The 25,556-nt window shown below is 39.6% G+C and overlaps 1 protein-coding gene across 2 annotated transcripts in view; it reads left to right on the top strand.

Moving 5' to 3' along the window:
- Positions 1–13: 13 nt before the first annotated feature.
- ANXA11 (annexin A11) overlaps positions 14–25,556 on the top strand; it is a 26,915-nt gene continuing 1,372 nt past the window's right edge. The window contains exons 1-14 of one of the 2 annotated variants that reach the window (XM_035330688.1): positions 15–149; positions 11,778–11,862; positions 12,960–13,084; positions 14,531–14,908; positions 15,382–15,469; positions 15,874–15,968; positions 16,392–16,505; positions 17,593–17,683; positions 17,801–17,880; positions 18,052–18,108; positions 19,473–19,566; positions 20,333–20,428; positions 23,050–23,108; positions 23,768–23,890. In XM_035330688.1, the coding sequence (XP_035186579.1) occupies positions 11,787–11,862; positions 12,960–13,084; positions 14,531–14,908; positions 15,382–15,469; positions 15,874–15,968; positions 16,392–16,505; positions 17,593–17,683; positions 17,801–17,880; positions 18,052–18,108; positions 19,473–19,566; positions 20,333–20,428; positions 23,050–23,108; positions 23,768–23,890 (1,476 nt within the window). In that variant the 5' untranslated portion in view covers positions 15–149; positions 11,778–11,786. Of the gene's footprint in view, positions 150–11,777; positions 11,863–12,959; positions 13,085–14,530; positions 14,909–15,381; positions 15,470–15,873; positions 15,969–16,391; positions 16,506–17,592; positions 17,684–17,800; positions 17,881–18,051; positions 18,109–19,472; positions 19,567–20,332; positions 20,438–20,926; positions 20,941–23,049; positions 23,109–23,767; positions 23,891–25,556 lie in introns of those variants that run through there. The other variant, XM_035330689.1, reaches the window with a different exon arrangement.

Below are 25,556 nucleotides of genomic sequence, written 5' to 3'. Positions count from 1 at the left end.
TTGTGTAACGCCCGGCCGCGGGTGGCCATTGCCCGCCCCCGGCCCGGCCCGAGGCGGGGCGGGCGGGAGGAGCCCGGCGGCACCGCCTCCAGCCGCTGCCTTGCGCCGCCGCTTCGCAGCGCGACCCGAGCCGCTCCCGGGGACCCGCGGTAGGAACCGGGGGGCGAGGGGTGGGGTGTGGGACACAGGGGGTGCTGGCGGCCCGGCCCGAGCCCGCCCCGGGCTGGGGGAGCTCTGCCCGGTTCCCGGAGGGCGCTGGTCCCCGCGTTGCGCCTGGGCTTGGCTTGTTGTGAGCTTCTGGTTTTGGTGCGTGCGGTTGGAGAAGAAACCTAAGATGGCACTTTCGTGAGAGCCGTGCCGTCCTTTTTTAACCAAACGTCTCTTTCTGCAAACTGCTCGCAACATGCTTTACTTTTATTTACACGGTGTAGTCTTGGAGTGTCTTAATACCGAAACCGTTCAGCTCCTGCCAGATCTTAATCGTCTGTAGGACAGAAAACAGCAGAAACGTCTCAATATTCAGTAGAGAAGAGGTCTTGTGCATTGTCAAACCCTTTCTGCAAAAAGGCAGGCTGGGCAGCAGGGAGTATACCATTTTATGCTGGGGTATTTCCCCCTTCGGTCAAGCTCCTGGGAGTTCCTGGAAGTCTTTTCCGGATGAGGAGGAACAGCTAAGGGGCACATCTCCTGCAGGAGGGAGTGGCAGGAGAGCTGGAAGCGGCTGAGGAAAGAATGAGGACAGACGCGCTGACACAGAAAGGCTGACGTGAAGGAGTGGAAAGCAAGCAGGTTGACAGCAGGAGAAACAGCCGCTGCTGAACGTGTTCATGAAGGAGCTGGTTACTGTCATTTTTTTGCATCTGTCTAAAAGGACGGTTGCTGTGGGAGGTGGGGGGTTCTCTCCTCGCCCTCACTCCCACCTCATCAGCACATGATGCTTGCTGTAGAATGAGTCAGTGGTCTGCTGGAGTATGTGCGATAACGCCAGAAATGGTGCCAAACACAGAGCAAGTTGAAGTTTGAGTTCACGAACTTTGCCACAGCTTAGCTATTTCTGTAATTTCCTGTCTTTGGAACTGCTCTAAAAGTCACGTGGACCACTCTCTTCTGACCGATGCACCAGATAATTTGCATTGTGTGTTTATTCCAGTCTTGCCCTGGTCCCTGTGGCAGTTCTGTGGGTTTTCACCTTCCTGAAAGTGCTTTTGTGGCTACTTCTGTTACATTTCCCTGCCTCCAGGCACTTAAACAAACAAAAAACAAATGAAATACAGGGCCTATGCAAATTCAGCATGATTTGAAGGGCCTGATGATTTCTTATCTATGTCAACAATGATATTTATGTGCGTTTGTCTTGTCTGACCTTGCGATGACATCAGGAGACAAAATATGTCTGTGAATGTGAGCTTAGGATTCCCAGCCTAGTCATCACACTAATTCATGTGCTACATCACTTCTTGAGTTTGTTCTTTGTAGTCCGTAGAAGTTCTGAATTACCAGAGTGAAAATTCCGTGCAATGTAAATAAAAACTAAAAATTATGGGATGGGGATATCATATAGAGTTATATAGGCAAGGTAGTATATAAAAGGAAAAAACATTTTGAAGACTAATATTAAATAATTCAAAATACATCATCTACTCTAGTACAAAATGGCAAGCCAAGGAGTTAGTCTGATTTGAAGCCTACAGGATGTTGTTTCCTAGAGCTCTAGCAGGTTTCAGAAGATAAGGCATGCAGAGGGTCTGTTCCATAGTATTGCATTAATCAGAGCTAAGTTGTGATGGGATGTGATAATGGAGGAGTTAAGAAAGGAAGCTATAGTTAAAGCAGAGATGTATTCAAAAAGAGCAGGTGCTTTAATGGTGACTACAGAAATAGCAGTGCTTTTCTTTCTGAAATTTTCATTTATTTTTAAACAAGGCTCCATAATCACAGAAACAGCAAAAGCATGTTTAAAAAAAAAATGAAGCAACAACAACAAAAAGGAAAAAAAAAAAAGAAAAGAGAAGTCTGCATGTTTATGCTTGGGTGAGCAACACTTCCACCAATTTGAAACTTGAATTGTTGCTGAAGCATAGGTGGTTCCTTTCCTACTGCTGTTGCCAGTTACTTGAAAGCAATTGCATTTGCATGTTAAAATACCCAAATATAGAAGGGGAGGAGGCACATTCCAGTGTTGAAATTGGTGGCCCGAGAGTGCTCGGGGGCAGCTGAGGGCTGTCTTTGGAGCAGCTTCTTAACCTGTCTTTGCCATCTTGTTCAGCCCCAGGAAGAGTGATCTGCCAGAAACTCAGCCTGGGACACCTTAGTCTAGAACAGGCTTGAATAACCTGGAGTAACTATGAGTAACAAACTCCAGACAGCTGGAGAAAGTTTCCCCAAAAGGTAGCAGTGGTTAAGAGCTCCTAATTTTTCTAAGCCACAGTCTTAAAGTAAAACACCCAGGTTTAATTATCATTTTTTTTCAGAAGATAAGTAAATGTTTTACATGGCCTCATCTTCGAATGGATCTGTGGGTGTTGTTTTGCTTGTTTGTTTTGGGGGGTTTTCATTTGTTTAAGTTTTACTTTTTTTAAAAAAAAAATGTAAACTTTAAATATTGCTATTGTGATTTTAATTTCCCCACTTGGGCATGGATAAATGTTTTGTCCTCATCCTCAGCTTTGCACATGATGTAAAAGCTGAACTTGCTTCAGGCAGTTCCCTGAGCTGGTAAGAACATAATGCAGTACCTGCTGCAGATGATAGATAAGCAAACCAAACAGCAGCAGTAAATATTTACAGTGTACTACTTCTGTTGTTGCTTCACATTTGTTCCAGATTTTATCGAAGCCCACTACAAAACCTTGATGTGAAGGTAGATCTTGATGTGAGGTTGGGGCAGACGCAGAGTCAGTTGTGGGTCAGAGTGGAGACTTGCTGGGTTCTTTAAAAAAAATTATTACCTGGGTGTGATGACCAGGCAGTCAGTCTTGACTGTGCTTAGCAGCTGTTTTTTGTGTGTGATGCGCAGAACTGTATCCATAGTACTCAGCTGTCCCAGATGCTGAGTCTGGGCCAGTGCTACTATCAGATCAAAGGAACTTAGACTGAATAGGCTTTGTGTGGTTGTTCTCAAAACCAAAAACCCACAGAACCCCACAGCCCAGCTGTTCGTGGTGCAGAGCAGCATCGCGGTGCTATCTGATGGGCAGCAACTGTTATTTCTAAGAACAGATACACAAAAACATGGAAAGAAGGTCTGCCCGGAGATTGCTTCCTCTTTTTCTTGATGCATTGGCTGCTTCAGAAATAAGACACTGGCTTATTTGGTTATAGGAAAGGTTAAAAGCATTTTTTTGTAGAAGAGAAGGATACATATAAAGATCCCTTGAAAAGATGAAATGGTCATGCTGTTGGTGATGTGCTGCTTCCAGACCCAGCTGGGCTTTGTGCAGAGTCCATGGTGGACACTGGAGCCCCGGCCAGCCCAGGAGGAGGCTCTGCTCGTCCTCAGTGGGCTGGGTGCTGCGCCCATGCCTGGGCACTCGTCCTTGGTGCCGGAAACTGTCCTATACGCTTCTGAAATGTGTGTTGGTCCTTTACTGTAAGGCATTTACTTTTTTTATGGCTGTTGTGAAATACCCAGCTTTCTGGTCTTTTACACCAAGTTGGTTCTTTCTTGAATATGTCAGTTACTGTACAGATAAATTGATCAGCTGAAAATCAGTAGTTCTTCTGGTCAGAAATAAACGAAGCGTGCCCATTTGCTCACTGTGATGAGTGATAACTCACCAAATATTTCTGGACACCTTTGTGTGTATGCCCGTCATTGTCTAGAAAGCATAAAAGCAGTCACCTTTAGGAAAAATTGATAAATTTGCAAACTGATATTTTCCAGTTTTTCAGCTGGGGAGTCCCAAGGCCACCAGCCTGGTGCAGGGCACAGGTGTTAGGTACGCAATGCAGGTCTCACATGTGCAGTCCCTTGCTGGTCTCATAAGCATGCTTTTCTTTGAGGAGTTGTCCCTTTAAAAGCTCAGTGTTGTTATTTGACTTCTTGTGCAGCCTAGACAATGTAAATGCGGGAAGTTTTGGCAGAGAACATAGTGGAAAACTTGATTCTTCCTTTTGTTTCTGTTGTCTCTGAAGAGCATGGGAGCCCTAGGCTTTTGTAGCAGGGCTGCTCCTGGTTCTGCACTTGTGTCTTGCATACAGCAGCTGGCAAGAGATGTACAATTAACGGTTTTTCTGGTAACTGCTTTAGTGTAACTATTGCTTTAGTTCTGATGGCTTTCCTGCAGAGCGTACTTTGTGACATGGAATAATTAGTATTTACCTATTCTGGCTTTCACTGAAGATACAAAAGTTAGTTTTGCATGGTAAAACTTAAAATAGATGAGTATAAATCCTTGAGGCATTAGTCAGTTGAGAACATAACTCAGACTATTTATAGCATGACTGTTCTTGCAACAAATTATCTTATATGGCAGGTTATGACTTTGAAATAGAACCTCATTCTGTTATTTCTTCAAACATCTCGTAATCCTATTTTGGAATTTCTGTTTTGTTGTGTTTTAAGGATGCTGTTGTGATATCTGTGTTGTCACACGTTTTGACTGACTGCAACGTAAATACTCCAAAGAGAAGGCTGGAAGAGAGTGCTGCAAAAATAAACCCTTGGTTTGAGGCAGAGTAGGAGGCCAAAATGAAATTTATCTGGAATTAACTCAAGTTCTTTGGGTTTTGTCTTGAGTATGTATATAGAGACTGGTAAGAAAACCCAGGGAGGCTTATGATTTTCCTAGAGAAATGTCAAACAAACAGTAAGGGAATAAGTGTTGAACTACTGAAGTGTGACCTTCATGACGCTACAAGGTATACCACCTTTTCTCTCTCCCCTGTTGTCTGTTCTTTGGACCCCAAAGATGAGGACTCCAAAAGCCAAGCACAGAAGTAGGTTTCATTCTGTTCAACCATCTGCCTTCTCTCTTCAGTGCAGGTAAACAGTGCAGGTGTTATATTGGCATCTTGGGCAGGCCTGGTTGTGCCAGCAGCTAGAATATGAACTACTAGCCCATTGAAATTTTGACCCTTTGTGAAGGATATGGCTCTCGAGTTGTTGAGGAAGTGTGCCTGGGGGACCTCTACCATTCTGTGATTCGATAACTATGTGACCTCAAAGGTCCCTTCTTACCTAAATTATTTTATGATTCTATGAAATAGAAAATCTGTACTGGCGCAGGTACCAACAAAGCAACAGTTTCACTGTCTTGAAGAATCTTATTTTGGTCATATATTCTCATGCATTTCCCTGTTGCATGGAGAAGCATTTCTAATACTGTTTAGATGACTCTTCAAAAGTGTTGAACAGTACAAAATATTTGAAACAGGCAGATCTTATAGGTAACTTCAATTGTGAGCAGTGGTTTTAGATTTTAACATCTAGTTGCAAGAGGTTTCAGAATTGCAGTACAAATATTTGCACTGTTGTCTAGAATTGGTGACAGCCATTTCAGAATCTCCTGGCAGTGTAAGGCTGTAATGCTGTGATGTGTGCTTCTTACACATAACTGATAACTGAAAATTATCAGTCACATGAATGTTCTTAATTAACATTTGTACAGCTGGGCTGTGACTTATGGGTCTCTCTTCCCATTCAGATGTGCTTTGTTGGACATAGCATCTACCTTCTGCTCTACCTTTTTTTGATCAAGGCTTGTTGGCGCTGCCTTTTCTGCTGTTTTTTTCCCACTCTGTTTGCTGCAGCAGATCAAAAAAGGTAGTTTTTCATCCAAGGAAGTGTTTTTACAGCAGTATTCATACCAATGCTGTTGAAATAGATATATAATCAAAAACAGCAGTGCTCCTGACTTGTAATACTAGCAAACAGTTTTAAAGAGACACCTTTTTGGAGTTCATTTTACATTTTGCCATCAATTTAGAGTTGCGGGTGTTGGTTTGTGTTTTTTTTTTTTTTTAAGGTAAGGTATTTTTGTATGGAATGGATGATGTGTTAGTACTCTTTAAATATGCATTTTGGGTGAAAACTGGAAAAGGTGTGAGTGGTACGTTCTGTGTAAGAGGTTTCTAGAGTTTTGGCTGACATGAGCTCTACAACATCAAACCCTTTTTGGAAGGGGAACCAATGCTGTTACCAGAGTTTTTTCAAACAGGTTGGAAATGAGAGGAAAGCTAGTCAGGGAGTCACATGCAGAAGACTTCGGAGAAAGCCATGTTGCAGGGCTCTTTATCTGACAGGATGGATGAAGAACATTAGAGCTGGTGCAGGAGAGAACAACTTCTGTGCTGCAGCGGGTAAGCAAGTCCAAGATAAATCTTGCTTAGACTGCAATAGGGCAATGGCAGGTAGCTAATGTGATGCTGACTGTGACTTGTCCTTGCTTTACAAAAGCATAGTGGTGGATGCCCTAGATGACCTGTGATGAAAATCCACAGCATACTGTAAGGTGCCCAGTTCTGTTCTGTTGATTTCATAGTCAAGGATCAGTTTCTGAGCAGGTTTGCACAGCGGAGTTCTGTAATTTATAGCTTTAGGCAGCCTTTTGTACTACATCCTGGTAATTAACCTGGAAAAGGAAAAGGCCAAGGGTTCACCTTTACTCAATGTTTGGGGAAACAGTTGTAATTAAGCAAGTTATTTGGAACAAATATAGGCCATGATATTTGCACAGTTTTTGCCCTCAAATTATTGGAACTTGGCATTGTTGAGACTGAACAACAGCCACTAAATAATTACAGAAATCCATTTGTAGGCCTTTTCTGCTGTGCTGTGGCTTTACAGGAACTTGTTTTAAAAATTATTTTGGAAAATGTATTACAGATTTCATGTCTTAGAGCTCTGTTCCCCCCTTCCTTTGCAAAACAAGCAGGAAAACACTCCAGAGCCTGAGCAGTTGTCTTGCACCACGAGGTGAGACAGCGATATCCACTGCAGCAGTACAACCTAAGATCTTTATTTAGAGTTTGTAGGTATTAATTAAGGGTGAACACTGGGAGTGAGGAGATGATTGTAACAGTATTTGTTCTATGTTTTCTTCAAGGTGTTCCCTTTTTCTGTTGGTGGGTTGCTTTTGTGCATTTTTTTTTCCCTCTTGTGCACTGCTTCTTTTATGGCTGAGTAAACACAGAACTTGCTGTTCCTGTATCCTCCCACACAGTATTTGCATTACAGGGTGGACTTCTGAATCCTCTTTTCCCTTTGTTGTATCACCGCTTTATTGTCAGCAGGCAAGTGTCCCTTTTCCCTGACAGTTTTAGGAAGATGCTATGGATGTAGCAGAATAGAAGTTGAGAAGGTGGGCCTAGAAGATGAGAAGGAAGCAAGGCTGTGGGAGTGGTCGCAGAAGTTAACTCAGAGGGGTAAATATTTGCTAAGTTAGAGAAATGGCCAACGGAGGCGTGATGACGTACAGAAGAGGTGGTGATCATAGAAGTTCTTGAATGTGAGCAGTTGGTGTGTTTGTGGATCTAGTTTGCCTGGAATCAAATCCATGTGGAAAAAAATTCCTGTGAAAAGACCTGGATAAATATAGCATTCAAAAGAAGCAAAGAGAATTTTTTTTATGTATAGTAACTTTTTTTTTTTTTTCAGAGTGCTAATGAGGTTGGATTTGTCAACTTCAGCTTTGCTGCTAAAATGCTCTTTTTTTTTTTTTTTTTTCTAATCAGAGCAGAATTGCCTACATGGGATTAAAAGCAAGCAAAAACCCTTCTAAGACAAACAACTCCTATCCCATTCCTCACCCCCTCCACCGCAAAAAAAAAAAAAAAAAAAAGCCTTTGTCTTAAATTTATATGTAAAGCTGTATTGGAAAAGCATCTTGTCACTTTTTAGTGTGCTATCATTACTATATTTACACTTGAAGTAAAAAAAAAAAAAAAGGCAAAAAAAAAAAGCACGCAGACAACACTCATGATTATCTATAAAGGTAAAAATAAACAACCGCTCTAATAATTTGAACATCAAAAATATACTCTTTGTGACTAATAAGCGTTAGGGATTTGACTTAGCTATAGGTTGGCTTTTTTGATTGACTTTAGTAGTAATTGTCCTTTTTATTTTTTTATGTTTTATTTTAGCACCATGGTTGTGCTTACACTATAAATTAAACATTGCAAAAAAGGGTAATTGGAAGAACATTGCCAACAGATGATGATTCTGTTCTGCTTTCTGTAATGAAGTGTTATTTCTTATTCTTAAGAATGATTTGAAGCCTGGATATGTTTCCTAGGATAAATTACAGGTAGTTACAGCATTTATTTGAAGATTATTATCAAGGAAAACAAGGTAAACTACCTTTTTTTTTTCCTGTTGGTTTTGGGTTTTTAAGATGGTCTGTTATTCAGAAATTTGAAAATAATGCCTTCTCCATGCCCTTTGCTATTAAACACGTCTTTGATGTGCCAATTCTTAATCATTATTCACCTTAGGTGAGATTTTACCACAGAAAAAGAGCAGGAAACCCAGCAGCTTGGACTGATGAAGCTTCCTTGCAGTCCTGCCCACCAGTTAGAACTGTGTTTGTTCCCAGTGTGGGATTGGAATTTAAACTTCTTGTAGCTCCCATCTTCTGTGGGCAAGGACCATGTGTGGCGTGTTTTCCCTGTTCCTTTGTCTTTTGCTGTGTCCTACTAGAGCAGGGCGTCAAGCTCCTGAGGGCATCCCTAGTCGTGGTGTCTGTAAATGAAGTGGTGAAGGTAAAGCATTGCGGTGTTCCTGGGGAATGATTAATGAAAAATGAGGCCCAGAGGCTGTTACTATGGCAGCCATTTAACAAATAAACTTAATTTTAACTTCCGTATCTCAATATACATAGGGGAAGAGGCTTAGCCATACCTGTATGTGCTTCATCCTGGCTGTGAGGAGCTGTCAGGAAGCACAATGACTTGGGTGGTGCTCCCTTTCAGCTCTGTCTTCTGTACAAGGGTGTGTGCCACACAGTAACTGTAGGGAGTAACAAGGAGATGCTGCGAGAGCCTAAGCGAAAACCTTGCAGAAAGACTTGGAGTTGGGGATGTGCTGCTTGACTGCTGAAAGCACTTCAAGGTGTTTCCTTTCCTAGAGCAATTGAAGGTTTTTGGATCTGGGGACAAAAGGCAGAGAGATGGCTTCTCTTCCTGGCCTCAGACAAAGATTAGTGTGTTCTTACCAGTCTCTCTTTTTTTTTTTTTTTTTTTTGCCTTTTGACAAAATAGTTCCCTAACATACAAGTCCTTGCAAGTAGAGAAGAATGCAGTGTGAAATGGATAAGGATGTATTTCATTATTTCATTCTTTTTGTAACAGCAGCAGCTACTTAGAAATGTGGCAGTGACTAATTAAGGATTAATTCATTGTGATTCACATTTGTTTTCTGTAATGAAACAGGTGAGGAACGTCAGTCTGCCTTGTAGGAAGTCATCAGCTTGTCTGCCAGTGTGGAGCTTGGTTGCCTCTCCGAGTGGTTTTTGGCTGTGTAGTTTGCCAGCTTCTACTGGAGCCAGCATAGAATTGGAAACCCTACTGGTGTTAGCAAGTAGTTTGTCCCACTGTGGTGTCTGTCATGGTATTCCTCTTAGCGTCTGTTTGGTCCAGGCTAACCTCAGCTGTCTGGTTTTCTCTGGAAAACCTATCCTGAGGATCTCTTAGGACAAACCTTCTCACGTGCATATGACACAATCAGGTAAAGATACCTAGCTCCAGGTGCATTTATGTCAGGTAATATAAGCCAGAAGCAATTTATTTAAGGTATACTTAAGTCTTGAAGGAAATGTTGTCCCAGATTAAATCCTGAATTTTCCGAGTCTGATCTTCCAGATACAGATCAGTTCTCTACATAGGTCATTCACAGATTTTAAGCACTTGTAATGTCCAGAGCTGGGCAGATGGTTCTCTGCATGTTCCCATCCTTACAGATCTCCGGAGTTCGCACAGCCTGGGCTGTCTCATATTGGGTTTATGTGGTGAGGGTTTGATACCAGGGGTCTGCAGGGGTGTCCTCTGTGAGCCGAGCCCAGCAACTGCCCCATGTCAGATCAGAGCCAGCTCCAGATCCTCCAAAATGGACCCGCTGCTGGCCAGAGCTGAGCTGTAAGCAACGCTGGGTGGGCCTCTGGGAGAGCAGATGGATGAAGGAGACTCGTGTGCAACAGCAGCTGGGAGAGAGGAGTGATGAAATGAGGAATAGATACCTGGGGAAAAGGGTGTGTGGAGCTCTGTGACTGAGGGGAGCTTCCAGCTCCCGGCTCCCCGCAGGGCTAGAAGAGGACACCGGCTGGGGCTCTCGCATCTGTCCTGTAGAGCCCTGGCAGTTCTCGGCTGAGTGATGAGGAGGGTGAGGAGAATAACGTGTGGTGTGTGGTTGTCTGTGTCCCAGGCTGTGGCTGTCAAAGACAGGAATCAGCATCCAGAGCATCCACCTCAGGGGCAGTGCTTAGATTTGCATGCATGGAAATTTTTATTTTTTTCCAGATACAGACATCCCTTCTAGTTTTTACTGTTAAAGAGGTTTTTATTGCTGGGAAATAAGTGTTTGTATTTATTGAGTCTGTTAGACACTTCAGGCACTGAAGTAGAAGTAGGACAGAACTGTAACTTGTAGGCAGTTCTGTTTATTGTAATTTCTGTTAGTCAACTTCTCTCTCTCTAAATCTGGATGAGTACAGTCAGCATGAAGTCGGAATTTTTTTTTTAAATAAAGTGAAGATTTCCTAAACGCATTTTCCTTTTTAAAAATAGAAAGAAACAAAAAGAGAAGTGTTTTTTTCATTCTACTGCTGCTATGGAAAAGAGCTGTGCAAGCCGGAAAGTCAACATGATTATGCAAAAAGAAAACAAGCCCACAAAAACAGTCAATAAATAAATAAATAATATTCCACAGATGAAATCCAAAACACAGCAAAACAGACCAGATACAAAAGGGCGTGCTGTAGGGGAGAGGAAATAAAATAAAGGAAAGGGATAGTGTTTGCACAGAAGTTCAAAAATAGACTGGGAATTATCGCTAAAATAACCTTGAAAATGTTAGACTCGATGGATACTTTTCTTGATCTGAAACTAAGCTCCTCGAGTTACTTTTAGCATTCATCCTGATAGTTGCTGTGTTCATTGTAAGAATTTCTGTACTCCGGTATCTCACTTCTTTTTTAGTGTAGGTCTCCTTCCTTTTTGACACTCCACTTCTCTTTTTGGACAGTAATGACTTGGTACATTTCTGTGCTGACAGAGGCAATATCAACTCCAAGAGATCCAATTTGTTTTAGTGATCTTATCCTTTCAGTAAACCCTTCGTGCTTTCAGCACTGCCATAAAGCATGAAGTGCATCCTTTCAGCTTCTTACTCTGACCTTGCTCTTCTGCAGACGTTCACATTTAAGTGTCTTCTGCCACATCTCATAAAATGATTCATTTGAAGATGTCACTTGTTTGTCAGCTGATTTTTCTACTCTTAAATAATAAAGCTGTTGTGTATAGGTTGCATACTTAAACAGTGCAATGAAGTCAGCATTTTCAAGTGACGCATCCTTAATACAAAAGACAAGACGAGGGTAAATGTTAACTGAAATTAATAAGAGAAATAGTCTGAGGAGTGACTGTACAGCTGGTTAGATACCTGAATGTATTTATTGGCCCAACAAAAGGAAATGGGAAGAGATTTCTCCAGAAAAGCCTCTAACTTGTGCAGTTTATAGCTAAAGTTTGCTGACTGACTACTGCTAACACATTGCCTTTTAATTTTATATGGTGTAATTAGTGAAACATTACAGAAAATAACTGTATCATATATTTTTCAGATCTTTGCAATGAGTTACTCGGGATATCCCCCAGCAGCCCCGGGATATCCCCCAGCAGCCCCGGGATATCCCCCAGCAGCCCCAGGTAAGTTGTTCAGATAAAGTCACAGTTAAGTGATGATGATGGCCCTATCAAGAGTGGAAAGGGGGAATAAATGAAGAATAAGACTCTGAAGGATTTTTCTGTCCCGCTTCAGCTTTTTGTGCTTTCTCACCATGTCCTCTTGTTTTATTTTGGTGGTGGTGCTTGTTTTTACCTTGACTGGGGATTCTGATTTACATGAGTGCTCTCACCTGTGTTCATATAAGGCCCATTTTAATTCATCTTGGATAAAGCATGTAAAACTGGGAGATGGTCATTGTTTTGACCCAAATCAGTAAGTGTTAAGGAACAGTGTTGTGTCAATACTGGGTCATGAAGGCAGCTGGTGAGAAAAACAAATAACAGGAGAAATCAGTTGCACGATTTAAGACGGTATCCCACAAAAATTTATGACTTCAATTATGACAATATCCCTAATTCACTGTTCTTAGGCAGACAACTTGTTGTATATGGAAGGGACAGACCTGTTGAAAAGGACATTGATTATACTAATACAAAACTGATTAAATATGTAACTACTAGTTGTTATGTGGGTGATCTTTCTTACGCAAGAAAGGGAAGCAGTGTACTGACTGAAAATAGCCAAACTAGCCTATTCCTCTGCAAAATGTTTTGACTTGGGGTGACTGCTGTGCTGACAAGGCTGTGCTGCTGCATGCAGTCAAGTTGTTTTGTTACTCAGGTTTCTGTGAATGTGCTGTGTCGTGCTCTGTAGACATCTCTCAAATTAACAGCCGAAGAATTAATATCTTTCTACTGGAATACACAGACAATTTGTGGTTTGAGAAGCTACTTTGTAATCGAATATGGTGTTTACAGTACTACCTCCTGAATTTTAACCTTCAAATATATTGTTTTAAAGAGGAATATATAGATTAAATGGTAACTATTGTGGTTAGAAGTATCTGTGAGGCTTCTCTTTATATCATAGTTTTACTGTTAGCGTGCACCTCTTCAGCTGATTTTCCTTTGACCAAACTTCAAGTGTTAAATATATATTAAAATAGAAATAAAAGTAATAAGAAATAAGTTTTAAAAGGTGTAGGTTTTTATTTCAGTACAGCTGTGTTTGATTTCAGGTGGCAGTCCTTGGGGTGGTGCTGCCTATCCACCTTCCAATCCACCTTCCAATCCACCTCCAATTGGTCTAGAAAATGTGGCTGGCTATGCCAATCAATTCAATCCAAACTACATGGCTGGAATGGTGAGTTTGCTTTCATTTAAATATATCTTACTTTGACTTCCTTAATTGCGAAGTTGTGGTTCTGGCCCTGCAGAGAAGTAGTTTATTACAGGTTTATTTTGACTTCCGTCCCTTTGTCTAGTCTGTTTAAGTACTGAGCATTCAATATTGTCTGTTGAAGAAAATGGTTGCCACAAGGTATTCCTTATTTCAGGAAGGCAGACCACTAGCTAATGTTGGCTTTAGAGCCTGACTTCCAAAGCTGTGGACATAAATGTAATAAAACTTAAGTTTTGCTCTGCAGAGGTATAGGGGAACATATGATTAAAACTGACTGTCCATTGTTAATATATTCACATTGGCAAACACAGTTCTGCTTTTGCTTATTACTGGAGTTTTGCCCAGTTGATTAAGGAACATGGCTCTGCAGTTGAGGTAAGTGATTCGTTCCTGAAGAAAATAAAGAATCAGCTGTATATAATATAAATACATTACATATATATGTATGTATATTTTAGGATCTCTTAAAAGCAATAATGTTTAACAGATCAGCAGTAAAAACCTTTTATATTGACTGAAGAAAATGTAGATGTTTCCAGTGTGACTTTTTTTTTTTTTTGCATAGGGTAGAATTGAGTGGAACTTCTGACAATTTAGTCTTCAGAAATCTGTTATACTACGTAAAGAAGGCACAGTGTACAAACACATTGGCATCATAGATGCATTTCTGAGGCATCTATGATTAAATGAAGTGATTAAATGAAGTCAGCGGTCGAAATGATTAACTAACTATTTAGGGTGCACATAATATCCACAGCTACTAGGTTCTGAGAACACTGAAGTCATCAAATGTCAGTCCTTCTGGAACTTCTGTAGAAGAGGGACAATGTGTCATGTGAAAAGGTGATATTGCACGTGGATATTGTATGGATATCTACATGGCAGTTTCTGCAGATGTCTTTCCTAATGTAGTTCAGGAACTCTTGCTAGTTCTAAACTACTAATGCATGCATCTCCCACATCAAATACCCAGGGGATGCTCACAGTGGATCTCTGCACTCAGATGACGATGTGGTAATGTAAGGCAGCCATGGACAGAGAAGAAATAAGCATAGTTTTGTGTTTCTGGCATTAATGTGTGTAAGTTTTTTTTTTGTAGTGAGAGGTGTCTAGTTGTTCGTGCTTTCCTGAATGAGTGGAACGTAATGCTAGATGCAGTGGTTAGGTATGTAGCTGTTGATTTTGCTTCTTGACGTAGGGCAGCTTACAGCTAAAGAGACAAGAGTCAAATGAATGCAGTTTTTTCCTTTCTGCTTGCCACTAAAACCTGATTATTGCAAAGTTCCTTTGCTGCAGATGCAGAACTGCGTATCTGTTTGGGGGTGGAGGAGGGAGATGTACTGTGCTAAGCATGTCATGAAAACTCAAGTGTTTGTATGTCTCTTGCTTTTTTGACTGTCATTGCAGGCATCCAATATGGCAGGGACTTTTGGAGGGGCAAATGTACCACAAGGCATGTATCCTCCAGCACCTGGGGGTTTTCCACCAGTCCCTCCAGGTGGCTTTGGACAACCTCCATCAGGACAGCAACCCTCTTACGGGATGTATCCTCCACCTGGAGGAAATCCACCATCAGGAATGCCACCTTACCCAGGATATCCAGGCGGCCCTGTGCCAGGTCAGCCCACACCACCACCTGGTCAGCAGCCTGTGGGCTATCCGGGACAACAACCAGCAACTTACCCGGGGCAGCAGCCCATGCCAAGTTACCCACCAGGCCAAGCTGTGAATCCATCAGTGCCCTCTTTTCCAGGACCTTCAGGACCTACAGTCTCTCCTGGAGCAGTAAGAACATTCAGAGCTTTTGTTTTAAAATGTGACTCTATGCATTTTTCTACGTTTTCTTTATGTATGTGAGAGCACATGTAAAACTGAAAATGTCATGAGAAGAAGTTTGATTGAAGAGGGAGATGCAAGCAATATATATGAGTTCAAATAAATGTTGTTGTACTACATTATCAGAGTAGAAAGATTTGACATTACTTCAAATTTATTTATTTTTTTAACTTAAGTATATGCAGGTGTATATGGAGTTTCATTAAAACTTAATTAATTGGATGGGAAATTTAATATCATCAAACCTTTAGGACTTTATATTCTATCATCATATAGGTATAGAAACATATTGCTTAGGTTCTGTTGAATTTGCTGTATTGCTTTTCTAACAAAAAAATGGTAATAGCTTTTTTTTTCCTAAATAACAAAATATAGTCTTTTAATGATAATACTAATACACAGTTTAACTTTTATGATTTTAGTATGGAAACCGAGGCACAATCACCGATGCACCAGGATTTGACCCTCTGAGGGACGCCGAAGTCTTGAGGAAGGCCATGAAGGGATTTGGTGAGCAGTCGGTGGATTTACAATTTAATTAAAATAGAATTGTAGCTTTGATTCAGTACTGCCTTTTGCCATTGCTAATGTATGTATTGAGTGGGCTAGTTAAAACGTGGATGTCCTCAGTTATTCAGAAGAATTATTGGAAGTGAATTTAGACACAAAGAAATTCATCAGTTTGATATTTAGTAGTTTGTGGTGGTTGTTTTTTATTTTTTCTCACTGTGTTTTTGATTGGGCTTGAGTAGAATTTGAAGTTCTGTGGTTATATACAAGAAGATATGTAGTAGGTGAGTTAGAGACGTGTATGACCTTCAGTTGAGCTTGACAGAGGTAGAATGAAATGGAAACAAAAAGCTGAATCCTCACGTGACGTGCATGCTTATTCTCTGGTGTCTGTGTATGTGCAGGAACTGATGAGCAAGCGATTATAGATTGTCTTGGAAGTCGTTCAAACAAGCAACGGCAGCAGATCATCCTGTCCTTCAAAACAGCTTATGGAAAGGTAAATACTTCATGAGGAGAAAAAACATGAAGAAATAAGGCCTAAATGACTTTATCAGAAGTCAGTAGGGTTTGTAAAGAAGGTTGGAGGTTGCTTACGGGGAAGATAGTTAACAAGTCCATAGCCTGTTTGCCCACTCTTGATTTGCATGAAGCATTTCAGATGAAATATATAAAACAGTTTCTCTGCTAAGTGATTACTTTCACCCTTTTGGTCTGCACAATCTATTTAATTTGATGTTAGTTATTTAATATACACTTGAGTATTTGCTGATTTTAATGTTAACTGGAATAGCTTTACTGTGGAATAGCTTTACTTTGGAGATAAATTATTGATGCTTACCCATACAGAATTCTACTTAAACTCCACAGTTCTGGTGCTTATATTTGTCAATTCTTTTCCCTTCTTTTTAATTCTCACTAGGATTTGATCAAGGATCTCAAGTCCGAATTATCAGGTAACTTTGAGAGGACAATCTTAGCAATGATGAAGACACCTGTCATGTTTGATGCTTATGAAATCAAGGAAGCTATAAAGGTTTGTGTAGGAGATATCTATAAAATCTAATCTGTAAAATAAAAGGAATATTTGAGCTGATGCAAGTTTTTGTAGTCATTTAAAAGCTTGTCCTTACATTATGTCCTCTCCATTCAGATGTTCAACCCACTCTTTACCCCATTTCTTAGAGTTGTATAATAGTAAAATAGAGAATTCTTATTCTCACAAGTTATTTAAATAAATAACCTGTAATAAAGGTGAGGACCATTTAATAGGTTTGTGTTGTAACAAAAGCATTAATAAATAGAAAAAAGTCAGAAAGTAATTTCTGACAGACTTTGCAGTTCATTTATTGCATGGTCAGCAAGCCACTGAAGCAACTCTTTTCTAAGCCAGCTTAATTTAGAATTTCCAGTGCCTTTACACTCAGTGCTCAAAAATAGCTATTAAAAACTAGGTTAATAAAGATTTGGAGCAGGGTTACCTTTTTTTTTTTTTTCTCCACCTGTAAAGTATATTTTCTTAGCCTATGTTGATCACTTCTTAAAGTATTAAGGAAGTATTGTATATAGTTTCCCTTTAAAGCAATAAAATTATTTTAATAATATATAAGTTTTAAAGTAAAAATATCAAACATCTGTATTTCCAGACAGCATTTCAATCAAGGTGGAATAAATATTTTAATTGCTGAGTCATTGCATATATTTATATGTTCTTTCATTTAAATTTTATAGTAGATAGGAGGATAAAATATTAGCTGTATTGTAATTGCAGCTGTTGTTATCTATTAGTGGAAGTTACCTATTAGAAGTAGCAGATCAGTCTTCAATGGTAGATACAATTAATTTGTAAATGCCTGAAATATGGTGTTAAAGATGAAATTTTAAAATGAGTTATTGCCTTCATACTCATTTTAATTATCCCTTCAATTTATATCTTAAATACACATCTGTATCTTGGAAATGTATTATATGCACCATTTAACCTACATGCTTGGAATTCTCCTTTATCAAGATGCTATTCTGAAGTGCGTTTGTTTTGTGTTCTTTTTCCATGTCTTTCACATAAGGTTATAGAAGTAAGACAAGAATCTGAAGAGTGTTTTCTCCTTGTGCTTTGTTTTTAGGGCGTTGGCACAGATGAAAATTGTCTCATTGAAATATTAGCTTCTCGCAGTAATGAGCATATTCAAGAACTCAACAGGGTCTACAAAGCAGGTTAGAATTGTTAACAGTCCCATGAAATTGTGTTCCTTTTTTTCTTAATCACTGACAGTATAAATCTTGGAAATGAGCAGGGGTGTATGATAATTCATGATTATGGCTCTCTTACAGAATTTAAGAAAACTCTGGAGGAAGCAATAAAAAGTGACACATCTGGGCACTTCCAGAGACTTTTAATTTCACTTTCTCAGGTACTTGTAAATCCTTCCATGCAGGGCTTTTGGGAACTTGGGTGTTTTTTGTGTGTGTGTTTGTAGTAGCTGGTTTTCTGTTTGTTTTTAAATAAAAATAATAAAAATAAAAAAGAGCCGTCCTGCAAAACTTTTTTATCTTTCAATTTTTGTATCTTTGAATTATTTCAGGGAAACAGAGATGAAAGTACAGCTGTTGACATGTCTCTTGTCCAGAAAGATGTGCAGGTCAGTAAGAAATTCTTCATCTTTTGTAAGTATAGTCAACTGAATAACTCAATACTCTGAAATGTGACTGTGTGGTTTCTGCTTAGTCTTAGTTTTGGACACTGTGTGACTTACTGCAGTAGTGCTCATGTTTCAGTGGATGGAAGGGTTATGAAAAGACCTGACAGAGCATTACAGCTATGGAGCTCCATTACAAAGACGGAAGCTCTAGGGAATAGAGGCCATACTTTTGGCTGTTACATTGTTTGATTTTTTTTTTTTAATCTCTTGCTTTTTACGTGTTGTGTGACTCCATTGTGTTGCTTATTAAGGGAATGTTCCAAAGAGATTTTTGTTAATTGTGTGTGTGGAGGAAAAATTAATGTGTTCAACACCTGCATTAGCTGCTGCACGTTATTAAGGAACCCTGGATTTTTGCAGCAAATAAGGCACTTGGAACTGGTAACTCTTGCGTTTGTTACTTTCTCAGTGTGTTTTGTTTCATCACACAGCAGAGGGAGAAAACCCTGGATCTTTTCAGGACACTACTGTCATCTGAATAGTAATGCAATAAGCTTTCAACATAGTATGCCAACATAGATATGAGTGTCCCAGCACATGTCTAGGGGTATAGAGAAAAAGCTATACCTAAGTCCTACTAGGAAGAATTGTTTTCAGCTACTTTCTAAACAATTTTTTCTTCATTTAGTAATCCAGAGCTCTTGCATTTAAGCACTTATGCATCAGAAAGCTAGAAAGTCTGCAAGTAAGGCTCATAGTGTGTTGCAGGACAATCACTTCCCTAGCCCTGCTGGCCACACTGTTTCTTATACAAGCCAGGATGCTCTTGGCCTTCTTGGCCACCTGAGCACACTGCTGGCTCATATTCAGCCGACTGTCAACCAATACTCCCAGGCCCTTCTCTGCCAGGCAGCTTTCTAACCACTCATCTCCCAGCCTGTAGCGCTGCTTGGAGTTGTTGCACCCCAGGTGCAGGACCCAGCACTTGGCCTTTTTCCCTGGCACTGAGGTCAAACTAACAGGCCTATAGTTTCCTAGGTCAATCTTCCGGTCCTTCTTGTAGATGGGCGTCACATTTGCTAGCTGCCAGTCGACTGGGACCTCCCCCAGTAGCCAGGACTGCTGATAAATGATGGAAAGCGGCTTGGCCAGCTCTTCTGCCAGTTCTCGCAGCACCCTCGGGTGGATTCTATCCAGCCCCATCGACTTGCGTACATCCAAGGGTACTCCTGTTTTTCAGCAGTACTTAAGCTAAAAAATGAGTATAAAAGGAGGAGAGCCTGTAAGCAAACTGATTTGTAACTCAGCTTTTCAGCTTAAATGCTTTTCTAATTAACAAAACATGGATTCTCTTATGTGTTTAGGAGCTATATGCAGCCGGAGAGAACCGTCTAGGAACTGATGAATCCAAATTCAATGCCATCCTATGTGCAAGAAGCAGGGCCCACCTCAGAGCAGGTAATGGTGCTCAGACCTCTACATAAATACCAACTTGATTCTGTTGTGTGTAATGATAAAAATGTACAACACTGCTATGTGACTGTTTTTCCTTGTCTGTAAAATGTGGGTAATGCTACCTCAATGGAAAGCAGGATTGATTGTGCTGAAGACAAGGGTGCACAAGAGCTGTACATTATGATCATTTTTCTTAAATATCAGAGCTGGTAGAGGTCATTCATTCAAATATTTCTCTGATAAAAGGACTGAAAAATTATAATTGTTTCAATTTTACATGCTTGTGTATATGCAAGGCATTTGCATCTCTTCCTTTCACCTCTCTCTTGCTAGTGGTAAGGTGTTAGCTTAGTCTGTAGTGGTGTGGAAATATTTCGGTAACCACATAACATTTGAAATTTGTTTCAAAATGAGGTACTTACCTAGAGGGGAAAGGTGCATGTATCTGGGGAGTGATGAGAGTGGCTGAATGTTTCCTCCTTTATTTTATTGAACACCCGAGCATTCCTAGAAGAATTCCTACTATTTCCCTGATGGCACTTTCTTGGTGTAGTTCTTCAAAAAAGATATACCTAGACAACCTAGAAGGAGCATTAAGACGCGTAAATGGAACAAAATGGTTAATAATGTAGTATTAATTTTTGAAACTTTAAAACTTTGTGAGTGTACTTTAATACCAAGTTGAGAAGTGTGATTAAAACAAAGCCATTCAGCATGCACCAGTGCCATCTCTTTTGTGACACTGATACCTGAAATCTTATCTTAACAGTTTTCAGCGAGTACCAGAGGATGTGTAACCGGGACATTGAAAAAAGCATATGTAGTGAAATGTCTGGAGACCTGGAAAAGGGCATGCTGGCAGTAGGTATGTGTTGTCTTAGCAAGTCTGTTTCTGGTATTCCACCAAGACTGGCTTTGATTGTTCCATCTGTGACTCCAGCTAAGGTGGTTGTTCTTTGTAATAATTCCAGTTTTCTGCTTTTTATGTTGAGGTTTCTCTGACATTGGCTGTAGTTGGTAAAGCAGGCCACTTAATTCACCTCAAAAAGATAGATGAGGCTTTTGCTTCAGGCAGCTCCTGAATTTAAATTCTGTATGTTAAATTTTGAATGTTAAAGTGGGGAGAGAGAATTATTGACTGTACTTGGCGTTGTTTTAAGAAGTGATGAAAATCTATAGCTACCACTGAGACGATGAGAATGGCATATTTTGGACAGCTTTGGAAATAAATAATAATGCATTCATTAATGTTTAATTAGATACCTCCCTCTGGTTTTCTTAGAAAGGAAACTTATATTTGATTCTGAAGGGGTTATTTTTCCCCCATTTCTTCTGATTAAAGCTTTATTAATACTTTGTTCAGAAGTGCCTCCAGCATTTCTGAAGACCAAAGACTCCTACCTCAAGTCTACTTCTGTCCCTTGGAAAGTAGTCATTGGTTTCCATAGGGCTGGAACAAGTCCTTGAGTCTTTGTTGCAGTAGTTGTATTTGGGGTGGTCTATTCTAGACAAAATCATGCATTTGCTTTTGTCTTGTCTCTCTCCCTTGGATGAGATTACTTCTTTACATTTCCATTTCTTTTTCTGTGTTTTATTTTGAATTTACTTTGTTATCTAGTTCTGCTTTTTTACAAGTGTTTTCTTTTTGTTTCAATTATGGTAGTGTCAAGAAAAGGGATGTACCTAGATGACAAGCCATAAATAAGTAAATAAATAAAAGAACACCTGCTCCTATTGAATAAATAGGAAAATACTACTTTACATCACTGGAAATAAGATAGGAGAGAGCATTTTGCTCACCTGCAACAAAATTGTGAATTTTTTTTCATGGAACTTTATAACAGAATCTTTCAAAATGGGAATCAATTTTTAGAAGGTCATTTTTTGCACTCCTGTCTGGTGCATATGTGAACTATATAAGTATTTTTCTTGCCCTACTTGGCAAAGCTGTCCCTTACAGTGACTTAATGATGACCCATACTGGATCCAGTTCTATTGGTGTGGTAAATTTGCAGACCTGTTCCAGGGTTCAGAATTTGTCACCTCTGGAAGTATTAATATTAGAAAAACAGGCTTAGAGAAAAGAAACAGTGCCCCGTGTTTGTAGAACATGAGCTCGATAAAGAAATTGTATTGACAGAGTTTGGAAGTCCTTCGACTTCAAGGATCTTTGCAGGCATGTGACAGATCTTTCATGTGGATATAGATTCAGAACTGTGTCTGTAACTTTAAAAGAAGTCAATAGCCTTTGGAGGGAGAATCATCTTTAATACTCACTAAATAACTTTATTGAATAAATTTTGATTTTATTTTTATGTGTATGTATATATACACACGTGTATATGTATATATCTAGCATCATTTGTTCTGTGAACCTTATTTTAAGGAAAAAGAAAGGTTTTCTAATTGAAAATATTTAATTTTGCTTTCTTTAAAGCTTTCTGGATTGTACAACTGGTAATTTACAATAACATTCAAACATCTTAAAGTGCAGCTGTGTTTTAACAGTGATCAAGAAACATGCATTTCATCTGTCATTTGTTTTGAAATATATTGTACATACCATTGACAACTGTGTGTTGAACTCTCTCTCTCTCACTTATACATTTTCCTACTCAGAAAAGTTATTTTGCCTGTACAGAATGTGTGTTGCTGTGAAATAGGTATTTAGGTCTAGTGCTTTCATTCTATCTCGCTTTGATACCTTTTCCTGCTGTATAACGTAAGTCGTGTGTGATTTTTTTTCTGTGTAGTTTGCCACAGATTGTTTGCATGATTGTTTACTTGTACCCAACATAGGATCAATATATAGATTTTAATTCTTATGAGTGATGAAGGATTCTTGTATTATACTGGCTAATATAACAGTAATTTCATTTTGATCTTAAAAGATTCCTAATGAACTGTGCTAGTTAAATGGAAAAAATAGTCATTAGTCAGTACACGTCAAGGATTTTTCAGGAATCCTTGTGAACTTTGTGGCTAAAGAAATGTGTAACTGACTTTGAATAAAGGGTGAGGTTTCTATTGTAAATGGCTTCGTGTCTTTGGGCATCCCATCCCAACTTAGGACAGGATTTGAATTTGTTACCCCTTGCAGATGGTATGGCCTAGAGTTAGTTAATTTAAGAAAAACCTAGGGGGCACTTAAGTGTGTTCTCCTTTATGCCTTCTGTCCATTCTCTATGTTCCTTTCAGAAGGATGAGTCTGGTCATTAGACGTAAAAGTTTTGCTATGGCTGCTTCACACTAGATAAGTTTGCTTTGAAACTTCACACTGAAAAGTTTGCTTTGAACCATGAAGTGTTGCAGGTTCTCGTTGCAGCTAGTGTTTGGATTAAAAATCATTGCAGTGACTAACTGAAGGGGTGGAAGCTGCAAGTGTATGTTTATGTAAAATTTAAAGCATGTGACTAAGCTTGAAAACTGACCATGAGTTTTGATCGAGTAGGAGTATGTGACTTCTGTGGTTGTTTCTTTTTGCAGTTAAGTGCCTCAAGAACACACCAGCTTTTTTTGCAGAGAGGTTGCGGAATGCTATGAAGGTAGGTGCCTGTGACAAGATGCATACATTTACAGCACGTGTTTTAAAATGCTAGTACAGCTCATTAGAATATATCCTTTAGCCACCTTGCAAAGGATAATGATAATTATAAAAAGCAAAAACATTACGAGTAAGTGGAAGATACTAATTGTTTTCAGTGAGCAGAAGACTAACAAGATGCAGTCAGTATTATAAAAGGCTGAAAAAGCCTACCTTATTTGATCCAGTTAACAAAGATGTATGTAATCATACGTCAAACAGAATTTTTTCCCTTAGTAAAATGATCAAGAATATGCTTAAGACATGGTGAAATCGCTATCTTTCATAGGGAGGGCTAGCTGAAATAAAAAAAAATAGGTCATTAAACCCACCAAATGTTCCTGGCTTTGTGTCCCTTTGATCCTCTCAACCCTTTTTTTTTTTAAAAAAAAAAAAAAAAAAAATGTTTTGTGCAGAAAAATGACTGTTAGTGTCCTGCCAGTAAATTTAATTTATTAACGCATGATAGTCCAAATTCTCTTCAAGCTTACTGAAGTCAGTGGGGTTATGCTAATAAAGGGTTGGCCTTTAGTGAGATGATGATTTTTTCTGTTTGACTAGTGCTGTATTATCTACAGTTCCACATATTATTAATGCATTATGTTGTTTTGTTTGTTTCAGGGAGCAGGAACAAAAGATAGAACTCTGATTCGAATCATGGTGTCACGCAGTGAGGTTGACCTGCTGGACATACGTGCAGAATACAAGCGGATGTATGGCAAATCCCTCTACACAGATATCACCGTAAGACTTCTTTATTATTATTATTTTTTTTTCCTGATGTGTCATCCTTTCTGGTAGTAGAATGGATTCCTACACTGAATAGCTGTTAACTCCGCCAAGTGTAGCTGTGTTTGGTTTGCTGCATTTCATAGAATCATAGAATCATTAAGGTTGGAAAAGATCTTCAAGATCCATCTGGTTCAACCATCCCCCTATCACCAATATCACCCACTAAACCATGTCCCTAAGCACCACATCCAGCCTCTCCTTGAACACCCCCAGGGACGGTGACGCCACCATTTGTCAGGGGAGTGAAGTCTGAAGTGCCGTGGAACAGACAGCACTTGGTTTTGTATGGGCCAGAGATGGGAAGGAAGCCAACAAACAGGAAAGAAGGGAAAGTTAGTCCAGAGAGATTTCAGAGACCTGGACGTTAGTCTGGTCTCTCCCAATCTCCATGTATGACCTTGTAGAAACAACTTAGACCTCCAAATAAGTAATGATGTTGCTTTATCTCATGTGGGTGCTGCAAAAGTTTAAAGCTTCTAATATGCTTTTGAGAGATGGCCTCTTATTTTTCTTGGAAGTGCAAGAGTTGGAAAATAAACAGTTTAGGATTCTTTAGCAGATAATCTGCCCTATTACTGCTGTATGTGCAGCTGTAGCAAGTCCAGAGAATGCCTGACTAATGGAAAAACTTAAAGATGGAGGAGAGTGAGTGGTGCCACTTTCATTCAGCATGTAGTGAAGGTGCCATATCTGTTAGGTCCCTCTATATTTCTCCTCTTGCTGACACGGAGGAGATGCAACTAGGTGTTTGGGAGGAAACACAGAAAGATAGCGAAGCGTATCATGTGCACCAAAAGGTCTTGATTTGGCTATTTTGCCAGCAACTATGTGGTCTTTCTGGTCATGAGCTGCAAAGGATCGACTAGCAGAAGCTTTTTCCAAGTTTAACTCTGTAGTGAAGATGCTCTTTTACAGTATTTATATATTCCCTGAAACCACCAAGGTGTAGTTAAGTAACAGTGAGACACCGGTGGAAAAGCTGTGTGTCTGCATTTTTTTCTCTTCTGATCTGACATTATTAGCTATAAGCAATTTTAAGTAATTGTACAGTTTAGAATAATTGTACAGTTCAGAAATAGGAACGCGTTTCCATTTACTGGACTGAACTTACTCAAAACATGGTTTCAGTGGGTGTGGGGCATACATGTAAATCGTACCTTTACTCTGTAAAAGCAGAGTTACAAACATCCTTGAAACGTAACTTCTTAGTTCTTCTCTCTTTGTTCCTAAGTGCATAGCAATTCCTTCACCGCATGTATAAACAGTAATGTTCTATATTTTGCAGACTGTGCTATATGTCTGTACAGGATTTATTCTGATATTTGAGGCATCTCTTTGTTCCTAATAATTTTGATATTGAAAAAAGTTTTCATGGATAAATACACTAGCTGAAACTGTCCTGTGAAAAGGATTGGCAAGTCTTATCAACAAAGGCTAGTTGTTGAGCAGTTCCCAGGGAATGCTTTTAGTCTTAAGAGCACCAGGCAAAATTCAGCTAGCAGAGCCTTTTGTGATGATGATGCTGTTCGTGAAAGAAGACTTCTTTTCAGTGCATGCTTGCAGGTACATCCATAGTGGCTTTCACTGCCCACAACAATGAAAGACATGTTCTCTGTCT

This window comes from Oxyura jamaicensis, chromosome 6 (assembly GCF_011077185.1).
Source record: "Oxyura jamaicensis isolate SHBP4307 breed ruddy duck chromosome 6, BPBGC_Ojam_1.0, whole genome shotgun sequence".
NCBI lineage: Eukaryota > Metazoa > Chordata > Aves > Anseriformes > Anatidae > Oxyura > Oxyura jamaicensis.
The sequence above is the reverse complement of the archived record's forward strand: the minus strand, read 5'-3'. Positions and strand labels throughout refer to the sequence as shown.